The sequence below is a fragment of the Panulirus ornatus genome, chromosome 7, assembly GCF_036320965.1.
Source record: "Panulirus ornatus isolate Po-2019 chromosome 7, ASM3632096v1, whole genome shotgun sequence".
Lineage (NCBI taxonomy): Eukaryota > Metazoa > Arthropoda > Malacostraca > Decapoda > Palinuridae > Panulirus > Panulirus ornatus.
Window position 1 is genome coordinate 37,926,373 of NC_092230.1, and position 25,813 is coordinate 37,952,185.

Here is a 25,813-nt window from a genome sequence, read left to right on the forward strand (position 1 = left end):
CCTTCCATCACCAATTTGGTCTCCTCATTCTCCTAATTCCCTCCACTTCTGACACATTTATCCTCACTCATATGTCCAAACCCTTTAAGAACACCCTGTTCTGCTTTCTCAACCACAATTTCGTTATTACCACACAGCTCTCATACCCTTTCATTACTTACACAATCAAACCCCCTTACACCACAATATGTGATCAGGCACTTCATTCCCCAGACGTCTACCCTCCTCCACACAGCCTCATCTATAGCCCATGCCTCACATCCATATAATATTTTGGGGGCTACTATTCCTTCATATATACCATTTCTGCTTTTCCAGATAATGTTCTCTCTTTCCACACATCCTTCAGTGCTCCCAAAATGTTCGCCCCCTTACCTACACTATGACTCACATCAATTTCCATGGTTCCATTCATTGCCATTTCCACTCCCAGGTACCCAAAACACTTAACTTCATCCAATTTTTCTCCCTTCAACTTCACATCCCATCTAATCTGTCCCTCAACCTTGCAAAACCTAACAACCTTGCTTTTATTCACATTCATCTCAAATTTCTCCTTTCACACACTCTTTCAAACTAAGTCACCAACTTCTACAGTTTCTCACTTGAATCTGCCACCAGTGCTGTATCATCAGAAAATAACAACTGACTCTTTTTCCAGGCCCTCTCATCCCCCTCAGACTGCATATTCACCCTTCTCTCAAAGACTCCCATGGAGACATTGCACATCCCTTTTGTAGACCAACTTTCACTTGGAAGCATTCATTCTCCTCTCTTAATACTCATACACAAACTTTACATCCTTGATAAAAACTTCTTACTGCTTTTAGCAGCTTTCCTCCCATACCATATATTCTTTAGGCCTTCCACAGACCGTCTCTATCAACCCTATCATATGCTTTCTCCAGATCCATAAATGCTACATAAAAATACATGTTCTTTTTAAGTATTTGTCACACACATTCTTCAAAGCATACACCTGATCCACAATTCCTCTACCAATTCTGAAACCACACTACCCCTCAACAGTCTGATGCCTAGTGCATGCCTTCACCTACTCAATCAATACCTTCCCATACAATTTACGAGGTATACTAAACAAACTTATACCTCAGTAGTTTGAACACAGCTTAATCCCCCTTACCTATATACAATTGCACTATACACGCATTCTACCAATCCTCAGACACCTCACCATGATCCATACATACACTGAAAGTTCTTACCAACAAATCAACAACTGTCACCCACTTTCTAAATAAATTCAACAGCAAAACCATCCACTCCTGCCATCTTGTCACATTTCATCTTATGCAAAGCCTTTACCACCTCTTCTTTCTTTACCAAACCACCCTCCAGGACTCTCTCACTTCACATACCACCTTGACCCAAACACCCAACATCTGCCACTCTATCATCAAACATATTTAACAACCTTTCAAAATACTCACACCATCTCCTCCTCCCTTTATCACTCCCTGTTATCACTTTCCCTTTACCCCCTCACCAATGTTCCCATTTGTTCTCTTGTCTTCTAAATATTATTCTCCCTAAAGTTTACTGATACTACCTTATCCCAACTCTCATTTGCTCTCTTTTTCAACCCATGTTCCTCTGGACCTCCTGCCACTTTCCCTTATACATCTCCCAATCATTTGCACTCCTTTGCTGTAACTACCACTCAAATGCCTCTTTTTTCTTTCACTAACAACTTTACTTCTTCCTCCCACCACTCACCTCCCTTCTTAATCTGCCTACTTTCCATCTTTCGCATGCAACATGCATTTCTTGCACATGCCAGCACTGCTTCCCAAAATACCTCCCATTCCTCACCTGTTCCCCTTGCTTAATTTACTCTCATCTTTGGCCATTGCACACTCTAATTCTCCTAATATTTCTTCTTAAAAGTCTCTTTTCCAAGCTTTCTTAGACTCACCAATTTCTTCTCATCAACACTGTTTCCTCTTTTTCTAAAACCTCAGCAAATCTTCATCCTCGTCTCCACCAGGCAGTGATCAAACATCCCACCAGCTGCACATTTACATCCAAAAGTCTCTTTTCCAAGCCTATCAATCAATATGTTGTCCAATAATGCCTACTGACCATCTCTCCTCCTCACATACATGTACATTTATATGTCCCTCTTTTAAAACCAGGTATTCCTAATCACCAGTCCTTTTTCAGCACACAAGTCTACAAGCTGTTCATCATTTCCATTCATCAAATTATTTCCTCAACTGCCACATTACTCACCTTCGCACTTAAATCACCCATTACTAATACCTGATCTCTTACATAAAAACTGCTGATATACTCACTCACCTGCTCCAAAAACACTTGTCTCCCATAATATTTCTTCTCATGGCCAGATGTATGATCACATATACTCACCCATCTCTCACCATCTACTTTAGATTTTATCCAAATCAATCTAGAATTTATTTCCTTACACTCATATCACACTCCCACAACTTCTGCTTCAGGAGTAGTGCTACTCCCTCCTTAGCTCTTGTCCCCTCACCAACCTCTGACTTTACTCTATGACATTTGTAAACCATTCTTCCACTTTACCCTTGAGCTTTGTTTCACCCAAGAGCCAGAACATCCAGGTTTCTTTCCTCAAACACACTACTTATCTCTCCTCATCTTGTTTACATCCAAACACACTTAGATACTCCTTCCTGAGCCTTTGAGGGAGATGAGACTCCCTGCTTGGCTCCTTATGTTCTTTCATCTAGATATTGAAATAAAAGATGGGGGAGTCCCCCAGCCCCCTACTCCTGCCATCTTCCAATTGCCTCCTGAGACATGCAGGGAATATGGCAATAGAATTCTTTCTCCCCTACCCATGGGGTTAAATATTTACATTATATTCATGTGTATACAGATATCTATACAAAATAAAGATATTAACTGCCAACTTAAAATAGCAACATTAAAAGAGCTTACTACAGGTACACCACCAATTTTCCACTACTCTTGGTTCCAAAGCATTGCTGGATTAACCATTTTGCTGGACCAACCGTAGTCACATAATAATAATTCATCAACACTCCTCTAACCCACTAATCATACATCTCCCATGTGTCTAAAGTATACCATGGACTGCTAGAAATTTAGATTAAACAAATATTAAATGTTTGAGCATCCTACAATGGTAAGTCCGTCCTTAGATTATTTGAATCCTGTGGGGTCTTCTTCGTCTTCTGTTGTTAGTGTTTTCTTAGGTGTGTATTGCCAGAATAATGCAGTTTTGTCTGCTTTATAACCTACTTAGGACTGAGGTGCTCGTCAGCTACGAGTTTTGAAAATTCGTCCACATACTCAGCAGCTCCTTCATGGTTTGAAGACCGTTTTTCTACGCACACTTAATTCATGGAAATTCCATGACGCTTCTTGAATTTTTAAAGCCGTCCTTCACTATAGTCACGCTCATGTTGTAATTTAAGTTCTTTATGGAACAACTTAGCCTGGTCCATTATCATGCTATCTGACAGGTCCACTCCATCATTTTGACGCTGTTGAAACCATTCCATCATCACTCGATTGTGCTCAGTACTCTTACCATCTTTCATAATTTTCTAATCTTCATTTGCTTCTTGGAATCGCTGTCTGCATAGAATTTCAATATTTTCTGCCTTTGCTTCTTTTTATCATAAACAGATGATGAACCAATACAGTAGATGTCACACAGCTTATGCATCGAAACACCACCGTCCATTTTTCAATAGCTCTACTTTATCTTGGATCGATATGGACTGGTGATTATGTTTGGCACCACGAGTGACACTCTCATACGTCTTAGAAGCCATAGCTCGGGTTAAATCTAAGCAAAATAAGCTAAGAATCTCACAGAATTGCGGTATCACCACCAAGAAATGCAGTGTAAAGAATGTACATAAGCGCGTCCTACACACAACACCATCTGCGGCTGCCAAGTAAACTAGTCTGGTGGCCGCAGAAATTTCAAGTTCCCTCTGTAATTTTGTCTGGACAAAAGGAGGTGCCGAACCATCAGTTGCCGGAAATTTGGTGGTGTACCTGTATGTGGTTTGCCTTTAAGGAGAAATATTTTATCAGAGAAGGATCATAAAGTTTATCCCATCAATGGAATCACCACTGATTCCACACAAAACTGAAATCAAGAATGGCCAAAATATGATTACAGAAACTACATGCCACAACTTAACAAAAAAAAAAAAAAAAAAAGTGGAAGGGTGGTATGAATTAATGTCGGTAAGAGCATAAAACACATATGATAAATCAAAGCAGAAGAAAAAGATGGGATGAGAACTATAGTAATAACTACCAAGATTATGAGTACCAAAGAAATGAAAACTATAGCAATAACTACCCAGATTATGACTACCACAGAAATCCACCAGACCAATGCAATTATTTTTCTATTAGAGAAAGAGAACAAAATAAGGAAAGTTCAAGCAGTAAAATGATATTGTCATAAGCATATCTTTCAAAAATGGAAATAAATTAACTACACATAGGAAATTTTCAAAATATGAGGCATGACTTGATAAACAGAAATAAGCTGGACTAATAAAAAAACAAAGAACCATAAGTGAGAACTCTACAATCAAAGTTACTCAAATCAATGAATATGCAAAAGATAACAGTACAATCTTAATCAATATGTCAGAAACTTGGCTTGGTGAAAATGTTTAAGATGAAGCAAGCCTGGAACAATATGAAATGTTCAGAGCAGACAGAACCAAATTTAAACTAAGGGGTATAGCAATGAAAGTCCATTAAAGGTTATAAGGAAAATGAATAAAAAATCTAATCATAATATATGAGAATTAATAATAATGATCTCAGTCATTAACAGAAAAAAATATCATCTATAGACCACCAAAATCAGGACTAAATGAATTTGGAATAATCTTAACAAAAGTTGAAGAAAATTCGAAGGGATTAAGAAACATGACCCAATAATAATACAGATTGGTGATTTTCACTCCCATCTTATTGGATGGCACGAAAGAAAGTAAATTATGGATGCAGATACAATTACAAAGGAGAGAATAATGGATCAACAGATGAAACATAAGGGCAACAAAAACAAATAAATTTTTGAGATACATTCAGCCCTGTGTAAGTTAACCACAGACCAACAAGAGGGAGCAACACAATAGATCTTACTTCTTCAGCACACAGTTTAAAAATATGCCCCCAATTTTCATTTGCACTACCCTATATCCCTAAATCATACCCTCAACTACTACATCACCAACTTTTGCATTCAGATTCTCTAACACCATGATTTGATCCAGTGCATCAAAATTCCTGAACAGGTAAGTTTCTCAAAAAAAAAGCATCCCTTTTTTTCATCCACCTTACTACCAAGTTTATGAGCACTTACAACCACCCACTTCTCGTAGTCTACTTTTATTCTAACCCACATCAGTCTTAAAGCCATTTCCTTGCACTCTTCAGTACAGCCCCATAGTTCCTCCTCTATCAGAAGTACTACCTGCTCCTTTGCTCTCAACCTTAACACTAACTACAGATTTTAACCCTTAAGCATTCCCAAATCATTCTATCCACTTCCCTACAACTTAGTTTCAATAAAAGATTCCTCTCATCATACATAACACCCATTTCCCCCATTTTCTTATTCTGATGACACTGACACATCTTAGCCTATGAGATGTCCTTGCTTGGTTCTTTCTTTTGTTTCTGTTTTGAAAAACAATAATATAACGAGAGGAAGGTATCCAGCCCATGACTCTTTCCCTTGTTAGTTGTCTCCTATGACAAACAGGAGATACACTGATTGTTTTCTAACTCCCTATCACCAGGAATAAAGAAAATTTGAGACTTTCAATAGAGAATTATGTGAATTACTTCTTGTCAGGTGTTAAGTGAGAGATGGAGAAAAAGTTTGTGCTTGTTGACTGAGTTCAAGCAACCAATTAGTAAAGCTAACAGAATAACTTGGACCAGGGAGAGAAACATGACAGATGCTGCAGTGCTGGCTAGCTTTGGTGCTGTCACTGTAGCTCCCGGCATTTCGCAAAAAATCAAAAAATTAAAATGAACTACAGTAATAATCAAATTCAAATAAATTTTACCTCTTCTCCTGCAACCATAATATTTGAGATGAAGAAGGAAGTGCACAGATGTCTTTTATTATAATCAAGCAAGATGGTGGATGCTGTGAAGTTGAGCTCTCCAGCTCGACAACTTGAAGATACGTTCCAGTCATCACATATTTTCATTGTGTCTTTCTCTTGTATATCACACATAACCTGAGAAGTAAAATATAACATCCTCACTAATTCAGAATACAAAACCTTACCTTGTTTAGGATCTATTAGTTCTATTGATAAGGGTGAGAGAAATCTTCTTAAGTGCTGTATCTCCTGCATGACATACATGGAAACTAAAATAGGTGGGAGGGAAGTATTGGAATGAAGTATTGTAAAAGTAATATGGACCCTGGGAGGACCTTTCCCAAAAGATTCAGTTATCTGAACCCCCTAATACTACCTCACTATTACAGGAAAGCCAAGTAGGTATTTTAATGTACTTTACGGATAACATATCTTCAACATAGACACAACTTCTGCCCTTTCCACATCTTTCTAACTACTCTCATCCCTTATGAACAACAGAACAATATTCAAAAAGGTGCAACAAGATCTTACACACTTTCTTTCAGCACAATTATGTTAGCAAAGTTGTCTTAATAGCCTGGTTATGCCACCTCTATCAATTTTGTACCTTTTGAAACTTATTCCCCATCCCAACTTCCTTATGAAGGGGCAGTAATGTACCATCCCAACTTGCTTATGTTGGGACAGTAATGTCCTCTGTTTTGGAAACACTTTAAACTCATCATTCAGCTATACATATATATCCTTATCATCCTTTATAGCTTTTACCTCTGATTACCTTAGCCTGATAAGCTACCCTTTAACCAATTTGCTCATGATGAAGTTATGGAAGAGTTTTGGATTGTCTTTTACCCTTTCCTCAATACTCTTTTCAAAAGTTCCCTGCTCTTCCCCTTCTCCCTCCTTTTCTTGCAGTACTTGTTCCATGATGCCTTATGTCTCTCATGTGATGGCTGGCTACACTGTCATCTGCCTTTTGAAATTCTCCATTGAACCTTGCCTCTCTAACTGATCTTTCTCCTTTATTTGCATACAATGGTACCCATTCCTGACTCTTTCATTTTAAATTTCATGGAACCATCTACAGCACTGGTCTATAGTCTGTTACACAACTCACTTTTCCAGTTCATACTCTCAAAGAACTCCTTCAGCTATAGGTAGTTGCCATGTTTATATTTCCTCTTCGGTTTCTGTTTTCCTTCTGATCCCTATCTTGTATCTTCTTCAATTACATAGTCAAATTCAAGAACTACAGTACATGACAATTTTTCATAAATGGTGTATCATATCTGATATGTTCTTTTTCCATGTTGTGTAGCTAAGATAGTGTATACATACATCATAATATGGAGCATAAAAGAACCCTTGGTCTTGTATGCTTCATTATATGCTGATGCAGGCAAAGCTCCAGTATATATTTTGCAAACTTCTCAGTGAACCTGTACTGTATATCTATCAGGGTTAAGTTTTCTCAGGCTGTTTCCCTTTGATGGAATTCCCCACTGTCAATCAGGAATTTACCATCAACAAGGAGGGAGTGTCCTAATGTTCCTTTCACCATCTTAACTGTTCCTTCATTGTTCTTAGAGTAATGACCTATTTGAACATTATGGGGAGACAGTTCTACAATTGTGGAGGGCCATAAATCTTGTACTTTTCATACCATCAAGAAGACTTTTAAAGTTCTGTAAGTTTCCAGCATTTACAGTCTCCTTGTTTAGATCAATCCAACCAATCACCACCCTTTCACTAAACTAGTATTTCCTTCTAGCCTTCTTAAACACTCTCTCAGCTTCTGATCATGGCCCTCAATAATGTACCTCGTAAAGAACTGTTTATTGTCAACATCATTCAAATGATTTATGAACTTAAAAGCATTTTTCAGGTCACCCCTTTCTCTTCTCTCCTCTAAGGAGGACAGCTGTGTCAGCGGTCAGCCCTCTTAATTCTGGTACCATCTTGGCTGCTCTTCTCTGGACCCCTTTGAATCATATCTGTGTTTCTTTACATATGGTGATCAGACCAGCTATGAATAGCTCACCAAACATTTCCTTATCCATTATTTTTTTTTTTTTTTTTTTGCCGGTCTCCCGCGTTTGCGAGGTAGCGCAAGGAAACAGACGAAAGAAATGGCCCAACCCACCCCCATACACATGTATATACATACATTCACACACACAAATATACATACCTACACAGTTTTCCATGGTTTACCCCAGACGCTTCACATGCCCTGATTCAATCCACTGACAGCACGTCAACCCCGGTATACCACATCGATCCAATTCACTCTATTCCTTGCCCTCCTTTCACCCTCCTGCATGTTCAGGCCCCGATCACACAAAATCTTTTTCACTCCATCTTTCCACCTCCATTTTGGTCTCCCACTTCTCCTCGTTCCCTCCACCTCCGACACATATATCCTCTTGGTCAATCTTTCCTCACTCATTCTCTCCATGTGCCCAAACCATTTCAAAACACCCTCCTCTGCTCTCTCAACCACGCTCTTTTTATTTCCACACATCTCTCTTACCCTTACATTACTTACTCGATCAAACCACCTCACACCACACATTGTCCTCAAACATCTCATTTCCAGCACATCCATCCTCCTGCGCACAACTCTATCCATAGCCCACACTTCGCAACCATACAACATTGTTGGAACCACTATTCCTTCAAACATACCCATTTTTGCTTTCCGAGATAATGTTCTCGACTTCCACACATTCTTCAAGGCTCCCAGGATTTTCGCCCCCTCCCCCACCCTATGATCCACTTCCGCTTCCATGGTTCCATCCGCTGCCAGATCCACTCCCAGATATCTAAAACACTTTACTTCCTCCAGTTTTTCTCCATTCAAACTTACCTCCCAATTGACTTGACCCTCAACCCTACTGTACCTAATAACCTTGCACTTATTCACATTTACTCTTAACTTTCTTCTTTCACACACTTTACCAAACTCAGTCACCAGCTTCTGCAGTTTCTCACATGAATCAGCCACCAGCGCTGTATCATCAGCGAACAACAACTGACTCACTTCCCAAGCTCTCTCATCCCCAACAGACTTCATACTTGCCCCTCTTTCCAAAACTCTTGCATTCACCTCCCTAACAACCCCATCCATAAACAAATTAAACAACCATGTACTTATCCATGTACTTGAAAAAAAATTTAACATTCACTGGCGTATGTTTTACGTTTTTCAGTTCTACTGATGTGAAGCTCTGGTGACAGATAGGATTTCCCTAACACATCATGTACTGTAACCTACTTCCCAATAAGTATTATTCAACTGGGGCATTCTTTCCCTGAGTTCCATCCTCAATACCTTGCACTCACTTGGATTAAATCTCAACATTCATTTATCTAACCAATTTTAGAGTTTGTCTAGGTCCTATTGTAAGATAATACAAATGTTTTCATTCTTTACTTCTCTCATGACCTTAGCATCACCCACAAACTTGTTTAGGTATGAGTTCAGTCCTACAGTTGAGTCATTTATATACACAGAGAACAGCAGTGGACCCCAGTCCAAGCACTGTAACCTCAGCCCATTTTGACAATGTGCCTCTTAACCACATCTTTTGTTCGATTCCACATTGGTAATCCACAGTCTAGTGAAAAAGTTTACCCCATATTCTAGCCTGTAGCTTTAGCATCAAATGCTTTCTGGCAGTCTGGGAACACACAGACTACCCATCCATTTCTTTGGTTTCAGTCTGAGCTCACTTGTCATGAAAGTCTAACAGGCTTGTGACACAGGACCTCTGCTCTAAAGCTATGTTGTCTCCCAGTTAATTAGTTTCTCCTGTGTTTGTGCTCATTTATTTGCTTACTGATTACCTTTTTCAGCATTTTACAAACCAAACTCATTAGTGAACTATGCCTATACTTCATTGCAATTTCTCCAGTTACTTTTTTAAAGATATGCAAAACATTATTCTTGTTTACAACTCTGGAACTATTCCTTCTTCCAGTGTCCTAGAAAACAATGTTTTGAGTAGCCTAGCCAATACATTAGTCCACTCATTCATCACATGTGGAAAGAGTTCATCCGGTCAAATGTGCCTCATAAAGGTCAAGCAGTTTTAAGAGCTTCATTATTTCACTCCTATTAATCTTTATACTTTCTAATACTGGAGTAGCATCATCCTCCACTGTGAATACACTTTTGAATTTGTCATTCCTCATACATTTTCCTATCTTCATCAAGAGCCCTTCCCTCTGAGTCTCTTAGTATGATTAGTTTTTCTTTAACTGAATGTATGCTGTTGATAGACGTATGAAAAAGCTTTAGGTTGTTTTTTTGCCATGTCCACAATACTCTTTTCAAAACCTCTCAACTTCTTTATCTTGCATCACTCATTTCTTGCTCTCTTGCATCTTTCAAATGCTCACTGGCTACAGTGTCATTTTCATCTCTTCCATGGTGCATCCTTGAGTTCTCTTGATCTTCGTTTCACACCGGACCATGCCTCTTTTCACCTCATTCTTCCTCCCTCCTTAGTGTACCATGCCACCAATGTCTTGACCGCTTCATGGTAAATCTTACAAATACACAATAAACACTCATCTATATGCTTATTCTAGTACTCTGTTTCCCAATCTACACTCTCAAATATCTTAATTACCTCCGTGTAATTGCCTCAACTGTATTTTCTCTGAAGATCCTGTGTTTCCTCAGATTTTTATTCTGCTTCCTCCTACACCACAGAATCAAAATCAAGCACTACATGATCACTTTTTCCTACAGGAGCTTCATATATGAATGCCCATCTTCTCTAAACAATGCAGTTCCTTGGGCGAAGGTTCTGGGAGCAATGGAAAATGAGAGGAAGGAGAGAACATTATCTTGGAGAGCAAAAATGAGTATGTTAGAAGGAAGAGAACTTCCAACAATACTGTATGGTTGTGAGGCATGGGCTATAGAAAGGGTTGTACAGAGGAGGAAAAATATGTTGGAAATGTGTGAGGTGGTTTGATCAAGTAAGTGATGAAAGGGTAAAAGAGATATTCATTTATTTATTATACTTTGTCGCTGTCTCCCGCGTTTGCGAGGTAGCGCAAGGAAACAGACGAAAGAAATGGCCCAACCCCCCCCATACACATGTATATACATACGTCCACACACGCAAATATACATACCTACACAGCTTTCCATGGTTTACCCCAGACGCTTCACATGCCTTGATTCAATCCACTGACAGCACGTCAACCCCGGTATACCACATCGCTCCAATTCACTCTATTCCTTGCCCTCCTTTCACCCTCCTGCATGTTCAGGCCCCGATCACACAAAATCTTTTTCACTCCATATTTCCACCTCCAATTTGGTCTCCCTCTTCTCCTTGTTTCCTCCACCTCCGACACATATATCCCCTTGGTCAATCTTTCCTCACTCATCCTCTCCATGTGCCCAAACCACTTCAAAACACCCTCTTCTGCTCTCTCAACCACGCTCTTTTTATTTCCACACATCTCTCTTACCCTTACCTTACTCACTCGATCAAACCACCTCACACCACACATTGTCCTCAAACATCTCATTTCCAGCACATCCATCCTCCTGCGCACAACTCTATCCATAGCCCACGCCTCGCAACCATACAACATTGTTGGAACCACTATTCCTTCAAACATACCCATTTTTGCTTTCCGAGATAATGTTCTCGACTTCCACACATTCTTCAAGGCCCCCAGGATTTTCGCCCCCTCCCCCACCCTATGATCCACTTCCGCTTCCATGGTTCCATCCGCTGCCAGATCCACTCCCAGATATCTAAAACACTTCAATTCCTCCAGTTTTTCTCCATTCAAACTTACCTCCCAATTGACTTGACCCTCAACCCTACTGTACCTAATAACCTTGCTCTTATTCACATTTACTCTTAACTTTCTTCTTCCACACACTTTTCGAAACTCAGTCACCAGCTTCTGCAGTTTCTCACATGAATCAGCCACCAGCGCTGTATCATCAGCGAACAACAACTGACTCACTTCCCAAGCTCTCTCATCCCCAACAGACTTCATACTTGCCCCTCTTTCCAAAACTCTTGCATTTACCTCCCTAACAACCCCATCCATAAACAAATTAAACAACCATGGAGACATTACACACCCCTGCCGCAAACCTACATTCACTGAGAACCAATCACTTTCCTCTCTTCCTACACGTACACATGCCTTACATCCTCGATAAAAACTTTTCACTGCTTCTAACAACTTTCCTCCCACACCATATATTCTTAATACCTTCCACAGAGCATCTCTATCAACTCTATCATATGCCTTCTCCAGATCCATAAATGCTACCTACAAATCCATTTGCTTTTCTAAGTATTTCTCACATACATTCTTCAAAGCAAACACCTGATCCACACATCCTCTACCACTTCTGAAACCACACTGCTCTTCCCCAATCTGATGCTCTGTACATGCCTTCACCCTCTCAATCAATAACCTCCCATATAATTTACCAGGAATACTCAACAAACTTATACCTCTGTAATTTGAGCACTCACTCTTATCCCCTTTGCCTTTGTACAATGGCACTATGCACGCATTCCGCCAATCCTCAGGCACCTCACCATGAGTCATACATACATTAAATAACCTTACCAACCAGTCAACAATACAGTCACCCCCTTTTTTAATAAATTCCACTGCAATACCATCCAAACCTGCTGCCTTGCCGGCTTTCATCTTCCGCAAAGCTTTCACTACCTCTTCTCTGTTTACCAAATCATTTTCCCTAACCCTCTCACTTTGCACACCAGAGATGTGTGGAAATAAAGAGTGTGGCTGAAAGAGCATAAGAAGGTGTGTTGAAATGATTTGGACATATGGAGAGAATGAGTGAGGAAAGATTGACAAAGAGGATAGATGTGTCAGAGGTGGAGGGAACAAGGAGAAGCAGAAGACCAAATTAGAGGTGGAAGGACGGAGTGAAAAAGATTTTAAGCGATTAGGGCCTGAACATACAGGAGGGTGAGAGGCATGCAAGGAATAGTGTGAATTGGAACGATGTGGTATACCAGGGTCGACAAACTTGTAAATGAATTAAACCAGGGCATGTGAAACATGTGGGGTAAACCATGGAAAGGTCTGTGAGGCCTGGATATGGATAGGAAGCTGTGGTTTCGGTGCATTACACATGACAGCTAAATACTGAGTATTAACAAATAAGGCCTTTTTTGTCCTTCTTCCTGTGGCTATCTCGCTGAAGCAGGGGGTAGCAACGCTATTTCCTGTGTCGTGGGGTAGAGGCAGGAATGCATGAAAGCAAGCAAGTACGAACATATACATGAGTATATGTGTTTATGTCTGTGTATGTGTATGTATATGTTGATATATAGAGATGGGTGATTTGAATACAAAGGTGAGTAATGTGGAAGTTGAGGGTATAACAGGCGTACATGGGTTTTCAGTGTTGTAAATGGAAATGGAGAAGAGCTTGTAGATTTGTGTGCTGAAAAAGGACTGGTGATTGGGAATACGTGGTTTAAAAAGAGATATATACGTAAGTATACGTATGTAAGATGGAGAGATGGCCAGAGAGCGCTATTGGATTACATGTTAATTGATAGGCACATGAAAGAGAGACTTTTGGATGTTAATGTGCTGAAAGGTGCAACTGGAGGGATGTCTGATCATTATCTTGTGGAGGCGAAGGTGAAGATATGTAGAGGTTTTCAGAAAAGAGGAAAGAATGTTGGGGTGAAGATAGTGGTGAGAGTAAGTGAGCTTGGGAAGGAGACTTGTGTGAGGAAGTACCAGAAGAGATTGAGTGCAGAATGGAAAAGGTGAGAGCAAATGACGTAAGGGGAGTGGGGGAGGAATGGGATGCATTTAGGGAAGCAGTGATAGCTTGCGCAAAAGATGCCTGTGGCATGAGAAAGGTGGGAGATGGGCAGATTAGAACAGATAGTGAGTGGTGGGATGAAGAAGTAAGACTGTTAGTGAGAGAGAAGAGAGAGGCATTTGAACAATTTTTGCAAGGAGGTAGTGCAAATGACTGGGAGATGTATAAAAGAAAGGGGCAAGAGGTAAAAAAAAAAGGTGCAAGAGGTGAAAAAAAGGGCAAATGAGAGTTGGGGTGAGAGAGTATCAATAAATCTTAGGGAGAATAAAAAGATGTTTTGGAAGGAGGTAAATAATGTGCATAAGACAAAAGAACAAATGGAAACATCAGTGAAGGGTGCTAATGGAGAGGTAATAACAAGTAGTGGTGATGTGAAAAGGAGATGGAGTGAGTATTTTGAAAGTTGGTTGAATGTGTTTGATGATCGAGTGGCAGATATAGGGTGTCTTGGTGGAGGTGGTGTGCAAAGTGAGAGGGTCAGGGAGAATGATTTGGTAAACAGAGAAGAGATAGTGAAAGCTTTGCAGAAGATGAAAGCCGGCAAGGTGGAGGGTTTGGATGGTATGGCTGAGGAATTTATTAAAATAGGGGATGACTGTGTTGTTGACTGGTTGGTGAGGATATTCAATGTATGTATGGCTCATGGTGAAGTGCCTGAGGATTGGTGGAATGCATGCATAGTGTCATTGTACAAAGGCAAAGGGGATAAAGGTGAGTGTTCAAATTACAGAGGTATATATTTGTTGAGAATTCCTGGATTATGTAGGAGGGTATCAATTGAGAGGGTCAAGAAATGTACAGAGCATCAGATTGGGAAAGAGCAGTGTGATTTCAGAAGTGGTAGAGGATGTGTGGATCATGTGTTTGCTTTGAAGAATGTATGTGAGAAATACTTAGAAAAACAAATGGATTTGTATGTAGCATTTATGGATCTGGAGAGGGCATATGATAGAGTTGAAAGAGATGCTCTGTGGAAGGTATTAAAATTATATGGTGTGGGAGGTGAGTTGCTTGAAGCAGTGAAAAGATTTTATTGAGGATGTAAGGCATGTGTAGGAGTAGGAAGAGAGGAAAGTGATTGTTTCCCAGTGAATGTCGGTTTGTGGCAAGGGTGTGTGATGTCTCCATGGTTGTCTGATTTGTTTAAGGATGGGGTTATTAGGAAGGGTGAATGCAAGAGTTTTAGAGAGAGGGGCAAGTATGCAGTCTGTTGTAGATGAGAGGGCTTGCGAAGTGAGTCAGTTGTTGTTCGCTGATAATACAGCGCTGGTGGTTGATTTGGGTGAGAAACTGCAAAAGTTGGTGACTGACTTTGGTAAAATGTGTGAAAGAAGAAAGCTGAGAGTAAATGTGAATAAGAGCAAGTTATTAGATTCAGTAGGATTGAGGGACAAGTAGATTGGGAGGTATGTTTGAATTTAGAAAAAGTGGAGGAAGTGAAGTGTTTTAAATATCTGGGAGTGGATTTGGCAGCAGATGGAACCATGGAAGTGAGTCACAGGGTGGGGAAGGGGCGAAAGTTCTGGGAACATTGAAGAATTTGTGGAAGGCGAAAACATTATCGCTGAGAGCAAAAATGGGTATGCTCGACGGAATAGGGGTTCCAACAATGTCATGTGGTTGCGAGGCATATATGCATACATATGTACATATTCATACTTACTGCCTTCATCCATTCCCGTTGCCATCTCACCATACAGGAAACAGCATCCCCATCCTCTCCCCCTCCAGCGAAGTTGCACCAGGAAAAGACAAAAGGCCACATTCATTCACACTCAGTCTCTAGTTGTCATGTGTAATGCACCGAAACCACAGCTCCCTTTCCACATCCAGGCCCCACAAAACTTTCCATGATGTACCCCAGATGCTTCACATGCCCTGGTTAAATCCACTGACAGCATGTCAACCCCAGTATACCACATCGTTCCAATTCACTCTATTCCTTCCACTCCTTTCTCCCACCTGTAACTTCAGACCCACATCGCTCAAGATCTTTTTCACTCCATCTTTCCACCTCCAGTTTGGTCTCCCACTTCTCCTTGTTCCCTTCACCCCTGATACATATATCCTCTTTGTCAATCTTTCCTCACTCATTCTCTCCATGTGTCCAAAACATTTCAAAACACCCTCTTCTGCTCTCTCAACCACAATCTTTTTATTACCATACATCCCTCTCACCCTTCCATTATTTACTCGATCAAACTACCTCACACCACATATTGTCCTCAAACATTTCATTTTCAACACATCTACCCGCCTCCGCACAACCCATGCCTCACAGCCACATAACATTGCTGGAACCACTATTCCTTCAAACATACTCATTTTTGCTCTTCGAGATAATGTTTTGCCTTCCACACTTTTTCAATGCTCCCAAAATCTTTGCTCCCTCCCCCACCCGGTGTCTCACCTCCGCTTCCATGGTCCCATCCGCTGCTAAGTCCACTCCAAGATATCTAAAACACTTCACCTCCTCCAGTTTTTCTCCATTCAAACTTACCTCTCAATTAACTTGCCCCCCAACCCTACAGAACCTAATAACTTTGCTCTTATTCACATTTGCTCTCAACTTTCTCCTTCCACACATTTTACTAAACTTAGTCACCAACCTCTGCAGTTTCTCACCTGAATCAGCCACCACCGCTGTATCATCAGTAAACAACAATTAACTCACTTCCCAAGCCCTCTCACCTACAACAGACTGCATACTTGCCCCTCTTTACAAAACTCTTGCATTCACTTCCCTAACCACCCCATCCATAAACAAACTAAACAACCATGGAGACATCAGGCAAACCAACATTCAATGGGAACCAATAACTTTCCTCTCTTCCTACTTGTACACATGCCTTACATCCTTATTAAGAACTTTTCATTGTCTCTAGCAACTTATCTCCCACAACATATACTCTTAAAGCCTTCTACAAAGCATCTCTATCAACTCTGTCATATGCCTTCTCCAGATCCATAAATACTACATACAAATCCATCTGCTTTTCTAAGTATTTCTTACATACATTTTTCAGAGTGAACACCTGATCCACACATCCTCTACCACTTCTGAAACCAAATTGCTCTTCCCCAATCTGATGCTCTGTATATGCATTTACACTCTCAATCAATATCCTCCCATATAATCTCCCAGAAATACTCAAAAAACTTATGCCTCTGTAATTTGAAACATCACCTTTATCCCCTTTGCCTTTGTACAATGGCACTATGCATGCATTCCACTAATTCTCAGGCACTTCATCATGAACCATACATACACTGAATATCCTCACCAACCAGTCAAGAACACAGTAACTCCCTTTTTTAACAAATTCCACTACAATACCATCCAAACCCACTGCCTTGCTGGCTTTCATCCATTGCAAAGCTTTCACTACCTCTTCTGTTTACCACACCATTCTCCCTGACCCTCTCACTTCATACACCACCTCGACCAAAACACCCTATATCTGCCACTCTATCATCAAACACATTCAACAAACCTTCAAAATATTCACTCCATCTCTACTTGTCATTACCTCCCCATTTGCCTCCTTCACTGATGTTCCCATTTGTTCTCTTGTCTTACGCACATTATTAACCTCCTTCCAAAACATCATTTTTATTCTCCCTAAAATTTAATGATACTCTCTCACCCCAACTCTCATTTGCCCTTTTTTTCACCTGTTGCACCTTTCTCCTGACCTCCTGCCACTTTCTTTTAAACAGCTCCCACTTATTTGCACTACTTCCCTGCAAATATCATCCAAACGCCTCTCTCTTCTCTTTCACTAACAATATCACTTCTTCATCCCACCACTCGCTACCCTTTCTAATCTGCCCACCTCCCACCTTTCTCATGCCACAGGCATCTTTTACCGAGCTATCACTGCTTCTCTAAATACATCCCATTCCTCCCCCACTCCCCTCATGGCATTTGCTCTCTCCTTTTGCCATTCTACACTCAATTTCTCCCGGTGCTTCCTAACACAAGTCTCCTCTCCAAGCTCACTTCCTCTCAGTCCCTTCTTCTCTGAACACCTCTACAAATCTTCACCTTCACCTCCACAAGATAGCAATCAGACACCCTCCAGCTGCCCCTCTCAGAGCATTTACATCCAATAGTCTCTCTTTTACACACCTATCAATTATCCTGTAATCCAATAACACCCTTTGACCATCTCTCCTACTCACAGACAGATACTTATGTACATCTCTCTTTCTAAACCAGATGTTCCCACTCACCAGTCCTTTCTCAGCACACAAATCCACAAGCTCTTCACCATGTACACCAATTACACCCTCAACTGCCAAATTATTCACCTTCGCATTCAAATCGCCCATCATTATAACCTGATCTCGAGCATCAAAGCTGCTAACACACTCACTAAGCTGCTCCCAAAACACTTGCCTCTCATGATCATTCTTCTCATGTCCAGGTGCATAAGCACCAATAATCACCCATCTCTCTCCATACACTTTCAGTTTTACCCACATCAATCTAGAGTTTACTTTCTTACACTCTATCACATACTCCCACAACTCCTGCTTCAGGAGTAGTGCTACTCCTTCCTTTGCTCTTGTCCTCTCACCAACCCGACTTTACTCTCAAGACATTCCCAAACCACTCTTCATCTTTACCCTTGAGCTTCATCTCAGAGCTAAAACATCCAGGTTCCTTTCCTCAAACATGCTACCTACCTCTCCTTTCTTCTCATCTTGGTCACATCCACACAGATTCAGACACCCCAGTCTGGGCATTCGAGGAGGATGAGCACTCCCCACTTGACTCCTGTTTCCCCTTTTAGAAATTTACCCATTCTCTAATATTTGAATATCCCATGCATCAATATCTCTTAAAATTCCCAGTATCCCTCACTTAACTTCTCACTGCCCGGGACCTCTCATAAAGATTTGATGAGGGATGTTCTGACCTCACATGGGGAGGTTCCCATCATCATCTGAATTCTTAGCTGGTGTCTATCATTTATCTATAAATGTCACTTGCATTCTCCTACCACAGTGGAATAAAATTTCACATGCCTTAATAAATCCTCTGAGAAGGTGCACATATGTTGGCTGGTGTGTTGATATGTTGTAAATAGTGTTCGCATGTATATTTTCAAAGGCGATACATGGCTAAGGTTTATTGCGGATACAAGCATATGATGCCCTCAAGGTAAACTGGTCATGCATCTGATTGATGAGTCCAGTATTTCTAACAGTGCAAGCACCAGCATCCTGCCTCAGTGTGCCTTAGGCTATCTTTTGGGAAAGATGTTCTTTCTTTACTCTTCCTACCATTTCATTTTGAGAATATCTCTTCTGGGTGGTATATTTCTTCAACCAGTACTTCCAGATGGCTGGCTCTTACCTTTCTAATACAAAGCCCAAATTCTTGCCTGGAAGCAAGAAAATGCGAGTACACATGAGATTTCTAGGCACACAGAGCGCTCAGAATGCATGATCAGGCAGCTGCTTCCTCCAACACCACATCTGTGCCTCACGTTACTCAGATCAAAACCCTATGAATGCAAAATATGTACTGGGAATACTTCAGAAACCTTGCCAACTTTATGCCTAGATGTCTGCAAATGGTAATCAAGGCCAAAGGGGAGATGACAAAGTACTAAAATGTAAGTGTGATATCACCTTTGAAAATATGTATGGGTGAGCATACAAGGCTTTCTGCAGACACCATGCAGTATATGCCTATAATCATGCAATAATTGGGGCAACTGATGAATATGTGAGGAAGAGGAAAGCTTATACACATTATATCTTTCAACTGAAGTAGAATAAATGTGTCAGCTGATGGCAGAACTAGGATAGAGCATAATAAACATTTTAAGCAATATGAAATGATATAATTATTAGTAAGATGAGAGAAAAAATCACAGAGCTTGTTTAGGTTGTAGCTTTATACTGGCCTTCAGGGAATCCATTTGTCACATAAAATGTAAACTCATTCAGATGATAATCATCTCACACCAAGCAGCTACAGATGGTCATGAAGGAATTGTGTGCTTGATGTCTAGTGATGTATCCACCTCATCAAACTGGTATGGAGTGATGACAGACAGACAGATTGACAAACAAACAGAATATGGAAGTTAAAATTTCCAATGATTTGTACTTTAGTTGATTCAACATGTACTCTGGTCCATTTACACCTGAATGAATGCCATCAGCCCACAATCTTTGGATTTCAATTCGGCTTAGAAGAATCCGACACAAACCTGAAACTTTCTTCAAAAATACTAACCTCACAGTCTGTTGTATAGTCGCCTGAGATGCTAAGAAAATTATTTGGACCACATCTAGCTTTAGGAATACAGTACTTGAAAGAAGTGGATGAGGCACTGCATTCAAGCTCCACATGAGCTAAGGCATGGCTTGGCTTCTGAGGCACAGCAGGGTTGAATTGGATGCTAAAAGAATGAAATGAATTAAATAAATTTGACAGATAACATAGCTAATTTGACAGATTATGTTTTTGTCACAAAAAAATCAGTCTTATCAATACAATAACCAAGGACACAATAGGAACTTGCTGGCATTCTACACACTTCAATAAACACCTGCAAGTGGTGTTGGTTAGGAACCCCTTAACCAATCTGCAAATACTGTACCACAGTCTCCAACCTGTCTATGGCAATGGCCCTAGCTGCTTGAACATCTTGGAATTTGCAGATTGTTGGTGTTAGTCTGAAAACTATCACAGCCAGTAAAAAAGAATTGTTTTCCAAAACAAAAAGAAGGGAAAGCAGGACAGGAAAATCACAGAAAATGATGCTCACATGACTGCCTCAGAATTTTCTTTTGTGCTCAAATTACAGAGGTATAAGTTTGTTGAGTATTCCTGGTAAATTATATGGGAGGGTATTGATTGAGAGGGTGAAGGCATGTACAGAGCATCAGATTGGGGAAGAGCAGTGTGGTTTCAGAAGTGGTAGAGGATGTGTGGATCAGGTGTTTGCTTTGAAGAATGTATGTGAGAAATACTTAGAAAAGCAAATGGATTTGTATGTAGCATTTATGGATCTGGAGAAGGCACATGATAGAGTTGATAGAGATGCTCTGTGGAAGGTATTAAGAATATATGGTGTGGGAGGCAAGTTGTTAGAAGCAGTGAAAAGTTTTTATCGAGGATGTAAGGCATGTGTACGTGTAGGAAGAGAGGAAAGTGATTGGTTCTCAGTGAATGTAGTTTTGCGGCAGGGGTGTGTGATGTCTCCATGGTTGTTTAATTTGTTTATGGATGGGGTTGTTAGGGAGGTGAATGCAAGAGTTTTGGAAAGAGGGGCTAGTATGAAGTCTGTTGGGGATGAGAGAGCTTGGGAAGTGAGTCAGTTGTTGTTCGCTGATGATACAGCGCTGGTGGCTGATTCATGTGAGAAACTGCAGAAGCTGGTGACTGAGTTTGGTAAAGTGTGTGAAGAAGAAAGTTAAGAGTAAATGTGAATAAGAGCAAGGTTATTAGGTACAGTAGGGTTGAGGGTCAAGTCAATTGGGAGGTGAGTTTGAATGGAGAAAAACTGTAGGAAGTGAAGTGTTTTAGATATCTGGGAGTGGATCTGGCAGCGGATGGAACCATGGAAGCGGAAGTGGATCATAGGGTGGGGGAGGGGGCGAAAATTCTGGGAGCCTTGAAGAATGTGTGGAAGTCAAGAACATTATCTCGGAAAGCAAAAATGGGTATGTTTGAAGGAATAGTGGTTCCAACAATGTTGTATGGTTGCGAGGCGTGGACTATGGATAGAGCTGTGCGCAGGAGGATGGATGTGCTGGAAATGAGATGTTTGAGGACAATGTGTGGTGTGAGGTGGTTTGATCGAGTAAGTAACGTAAGGGTAAGAGAGATGTGTGGAAATAAAAAGAGCGTGGTTGAGAGAGCAGAAGAGGGTGTTTTGAAATGGTTTGGGCACATGGAGAGAATGAGTGAGGAAAGATTGACCAAGAGGATATATGTGTCGGAGGTGGAGGGAACGAGGAGAAGTGGGAGACCAAATTGGAGGTGGAAAGATGGAGTGAAAAAGATTTTGTGTGATCGGGGCCTGAACATGCAGGAGGGTGAAAGGAGGGCAAGGAATAGAGTGAATTGCAGCGATGTGGTATACCGGGGTTGACGTGCTGTCAGTGGATTGAATCAAGGCATGTGAAGCGTCTGGGGTAAACCATGGAAAGCTGTGTAGGTATGTATATTTGCGTGTGTGGACATATGTATATACATGTGTATGGGGGTGGGTTGGGCCATTTCTTTCGTCTGTTTCCTTGCGCTACCTCGCAAACGCGGGAGACAGCGGCAAAAAAAAAAAAAAAAAAAAAAAAAAAAAAAAAAAAAAAAACTTCAGAAACCAAATTTCTCTTCAAGGTTGGTTTGTCCCATGAGCAACTGAAAACTTACCCATATGAATGAGAGGGGCTTGGAGAAAACACTTTAGTGCAATAAACCACAGATAATAGCAAAAAATGCATTTTCTAATGGCAAATTTAAGATCGCTTTGGATTGCTCTCCTCTACTGGAGAAATCCCCAGAATCACACAAGGAAGATATGCAACATCCAGACTGTGGTGCTATCTAATGAATGTGTTTCACAAGTGTCATGGATCTCTTGTATTGATTTCCTTCACTGAAAGGTCAAGTTAGGGAACAGGCCACCTCCCTGATGTCATGGGCTTTAGAAGATAGGCCAGGTTGTGCCACTGTGCCCAGTATCTAAACTGAAAAAGAGATGTTCCATATCAAGAGTGATTTCAAAGTTTCTGGAAAAAAATTTCTCCTAGAGTCTTAAGTGATCTTCAGCAAATCCCTAAGAGATATAAATGGACTTAAATACAGTGCTTTTCTGAGGAAATATTTCAATAATGAATCATAATAAAGTTATTCATAAGTTTGACAGTTTCATTCTTGGCCAAGACCATTGGGTTTGTGTTTATCTTGCACAGCAACAGGTCATCAATAAGAGAGATGGTACTTATGTCTGAACATTGGCTGGATCTCACTTACTTCACCCTCTCTCCTTTCTAGATCTCAATTTCAGTCTCTTTCAATCTCTCATGATAATTCATATGTTCCAATCCTTATATTTTGTTTGATAAGTGCTGCTGTATTCTTTCCAGTTTGTTTACTCTCATGTGCTAAACTGGTGCCCATACAATACAGCAGTATTCTAGCGCATTTCTTATACAAACAATGAACATTTTCACAATCAGCTATCTGCCTCTTGTGAAAGTTCTTATTATCATACCACTCAATGTTTGGCATGATAGCATTTTTTCTGTGTGCTCCAATAATTCAAACTTTCCATAGATAGTGACTCCCAGATCTCTCATACTTTCTCTTCTCTCTGTCTCTTTCTTTCGGACCTTCACTGAAAGGTATCAAAGTATGATTAAGTATGAAAAAATCATTACAATAATATTCATTCTATGGTTCATTTACTTAAATTTCTCCTCAAAGCACTATATACAGTTATCTTCAACCCATTTATAGACAATATCTAAATCTCTTTATAAATGGTTTCGGTCTTCCGTACACACCATCTTACTTAAGTAATCCACAAAACTCCTAGCTAAACTTTCCCTTACATCCATGTCTTTGTTTTATAATCAAAAATGTTTTGAAGCTTAAATAATTTTTGCAATAAGTCATTTTGACCAACATTATAGGAAGCATTTATAGCAACTTAAAAGTCAATTTGTCAGTGATCATTTGCACCAAACTTTTCTTGACTTCAGCAATATCAACATGATCCTCTCTCTGTCTGTCAGTTTGTCTCTCTCTTTACAGTGGAGACTCCAATCACAGATGAAAGTCCATGCCAAGGCTGAGCCTTAATTGAACTACACAAAGGATTATGAGAGGGAAAAAGAACAGGCAAGGGAAAAAATTTATGAATTATGGAGGTGAAAAACCTGTCTTTTTAAAATATGCTAACTTGTAGAGTTATTGGGAAAGACATGAGAGGGTAGAGAGTTCCAAGAACTAAATTTGATATATACTAGTCATGAGTAGGTTTCACGAATAATTGGATTAGAGCACTATCAAGAATATTTAAGTAGAGTCTACACCCAGAGTTACTAGAAAGGGATTCTCCTCATTTAGATATTAGTATGTTAAAATCTCCCACCATGACTGAATTTTGTTCATCACAAATTTCTACTAACTGACCATAAAATCTTTTGTCTGCCTCTGGTGTCAGTGTAGGAGGCCTATAAACTAGTCCTCTAGTTATCTTTTTCAAAGTTTATCTTTTTTTTTATAATGCTTTGTCACTGTCTCCCGCGTTAGCGAGGTAGTGCAAAGAAACAGACGAAAGAGTGGCTCAACCCACCCACATACACATGTATATACATACACGTCCACACGCACACATACATACCTATATATTTCAACGTATCCATACATACACATGCACAGACATATACATATATACACATGGGCATATTCATACTTGCTGCCTTCATCCATTCCCATTGCCACCCTACCAAACATGAAATGGCACCCCCCTCCCCTCCGCACATGTGTGAGATAGTGCCAGGAAGACAACAAAGGCCACATTCATTAACACTCAGTCTCTAGCTGTCATGTATAAAGCACCAAAACAATAGCTCTCTTTCCACATCCAGGCCACAAAAAACTTTCCATGGTTTACCCCAGATGCTTCACATGCTCTGGTTCAATCCATTGACAGCATGTCGACTCCGGTATACCACATCATTCCAGTTCACTCTATTCCATGCACGTCTTTCACCGTCCTGTATGTTCAGGCCCTGATCACTCAAAATCTTTTTCTTTCCATCCTTCCACCTCCAATTTGGTCTCCCACTTCTCCTTGTTCCAGTCATCTTTAACACATATATCCTCTTTGTCAATCTTTCCTCACTCATTCTCTCCATGTGACCAAACCATTTCAATACACCCTCTTCTGCTCTCTCAACCATACTCTTTTTATTATCACACATCTCTCTTACCCTTTCATTACTTACTCGATCAAAAACTTCACACCACACATTGTCCTCAAACATTTCATTTCCAACACAGCCACTCTCCTCCACACAACCCTATCTATAGCCCATGCCTCGCAACCATATAACATTGTTGGACCCACTATTCCTTCAAACATACCTATTTTTGCTCTCCGAGATAACGTTCTCGCCTTCCATATGTTCTTCAAGGCTTCCAGAACCTATGCCTCCTCCCCCACCCTGTGACTCACTTCCGCTTCCATGGTTCCATCCGGTGCCAAATCCATTCCCAGATATCTAAAACACTTCATTTCCTCCACTTTTTCTCCATTCAAACTTTTTTTTTTTTTTTACATATTCGCCTTATCCCGAGTTAGCGCGGTAGCATTAAGAGCAGAGTGAGCCTTAGAGGGTATATCCTCACTTGACCCATCCCTCCGTTCCTTCTTTTGGAAAAATATAACTGGGACCAAATCAATAACACAGTCACCCCTTTTTTCACGCACCTATCAATTAAAAAATAATTATGCTCTCTGGCCATCTCTCCTACTTACATACATATACTTATGTATATCTCTTTTTTTAAACCAAGTATTCCCAATCACCAGTCCTTTTTCAGCACACAATTCTACAAGCTCTTCACCATTTCCATTGTATATCTCATATTTTTCTTCCATTATCTTCTATTCATTCACTTATATCTATCTTTTGGTATTTTTCTGTTTTCTGCATTTTTTTACATGCTGTAGTAATCTTGTAATAACTTACATAATACTATGGTGATAATCTCTGTTTTCTCTCACATTAATGTTAGTGAAAACTTCACTCCAATAGCATTTGGTATTAAATA

The 25,813-nt window shown here is 40.2% G+C and overlaps 1 protein-coding gene across 6 annotated transcripts in view; it reads right to left on the reverse strand.

Annotated features, from left to right (window-relative positions):
* The window catches only part of LOC139749533 (major facilitator superfamily domain-containing protein 6-like), a 93,757-nt gene that overhangs the window by 60,247 nt on the left and 7,697 nt on the right, over nt 1-25,813 (reverse strand). For all 6 annotated transcript variants that reach the window (XM_071663510.1, XM_071663508.1, XM_071663509.1 and 3 more), the window contains 2 exons: nt 20,258-20,423; nt 6,090-6,266 (listed from right to left, as the gene is read on the reverse strand). In XM_071663510.1, the coding sequence (XP_071519611.1) occupies nt 6,090-6,266; nt 20,258-20,423 (343 nt within the window). The remainder of the gene's footprint in view (nt 1-6,089; nt 6,267-20,257; nt 20,424-25,813) is intronic.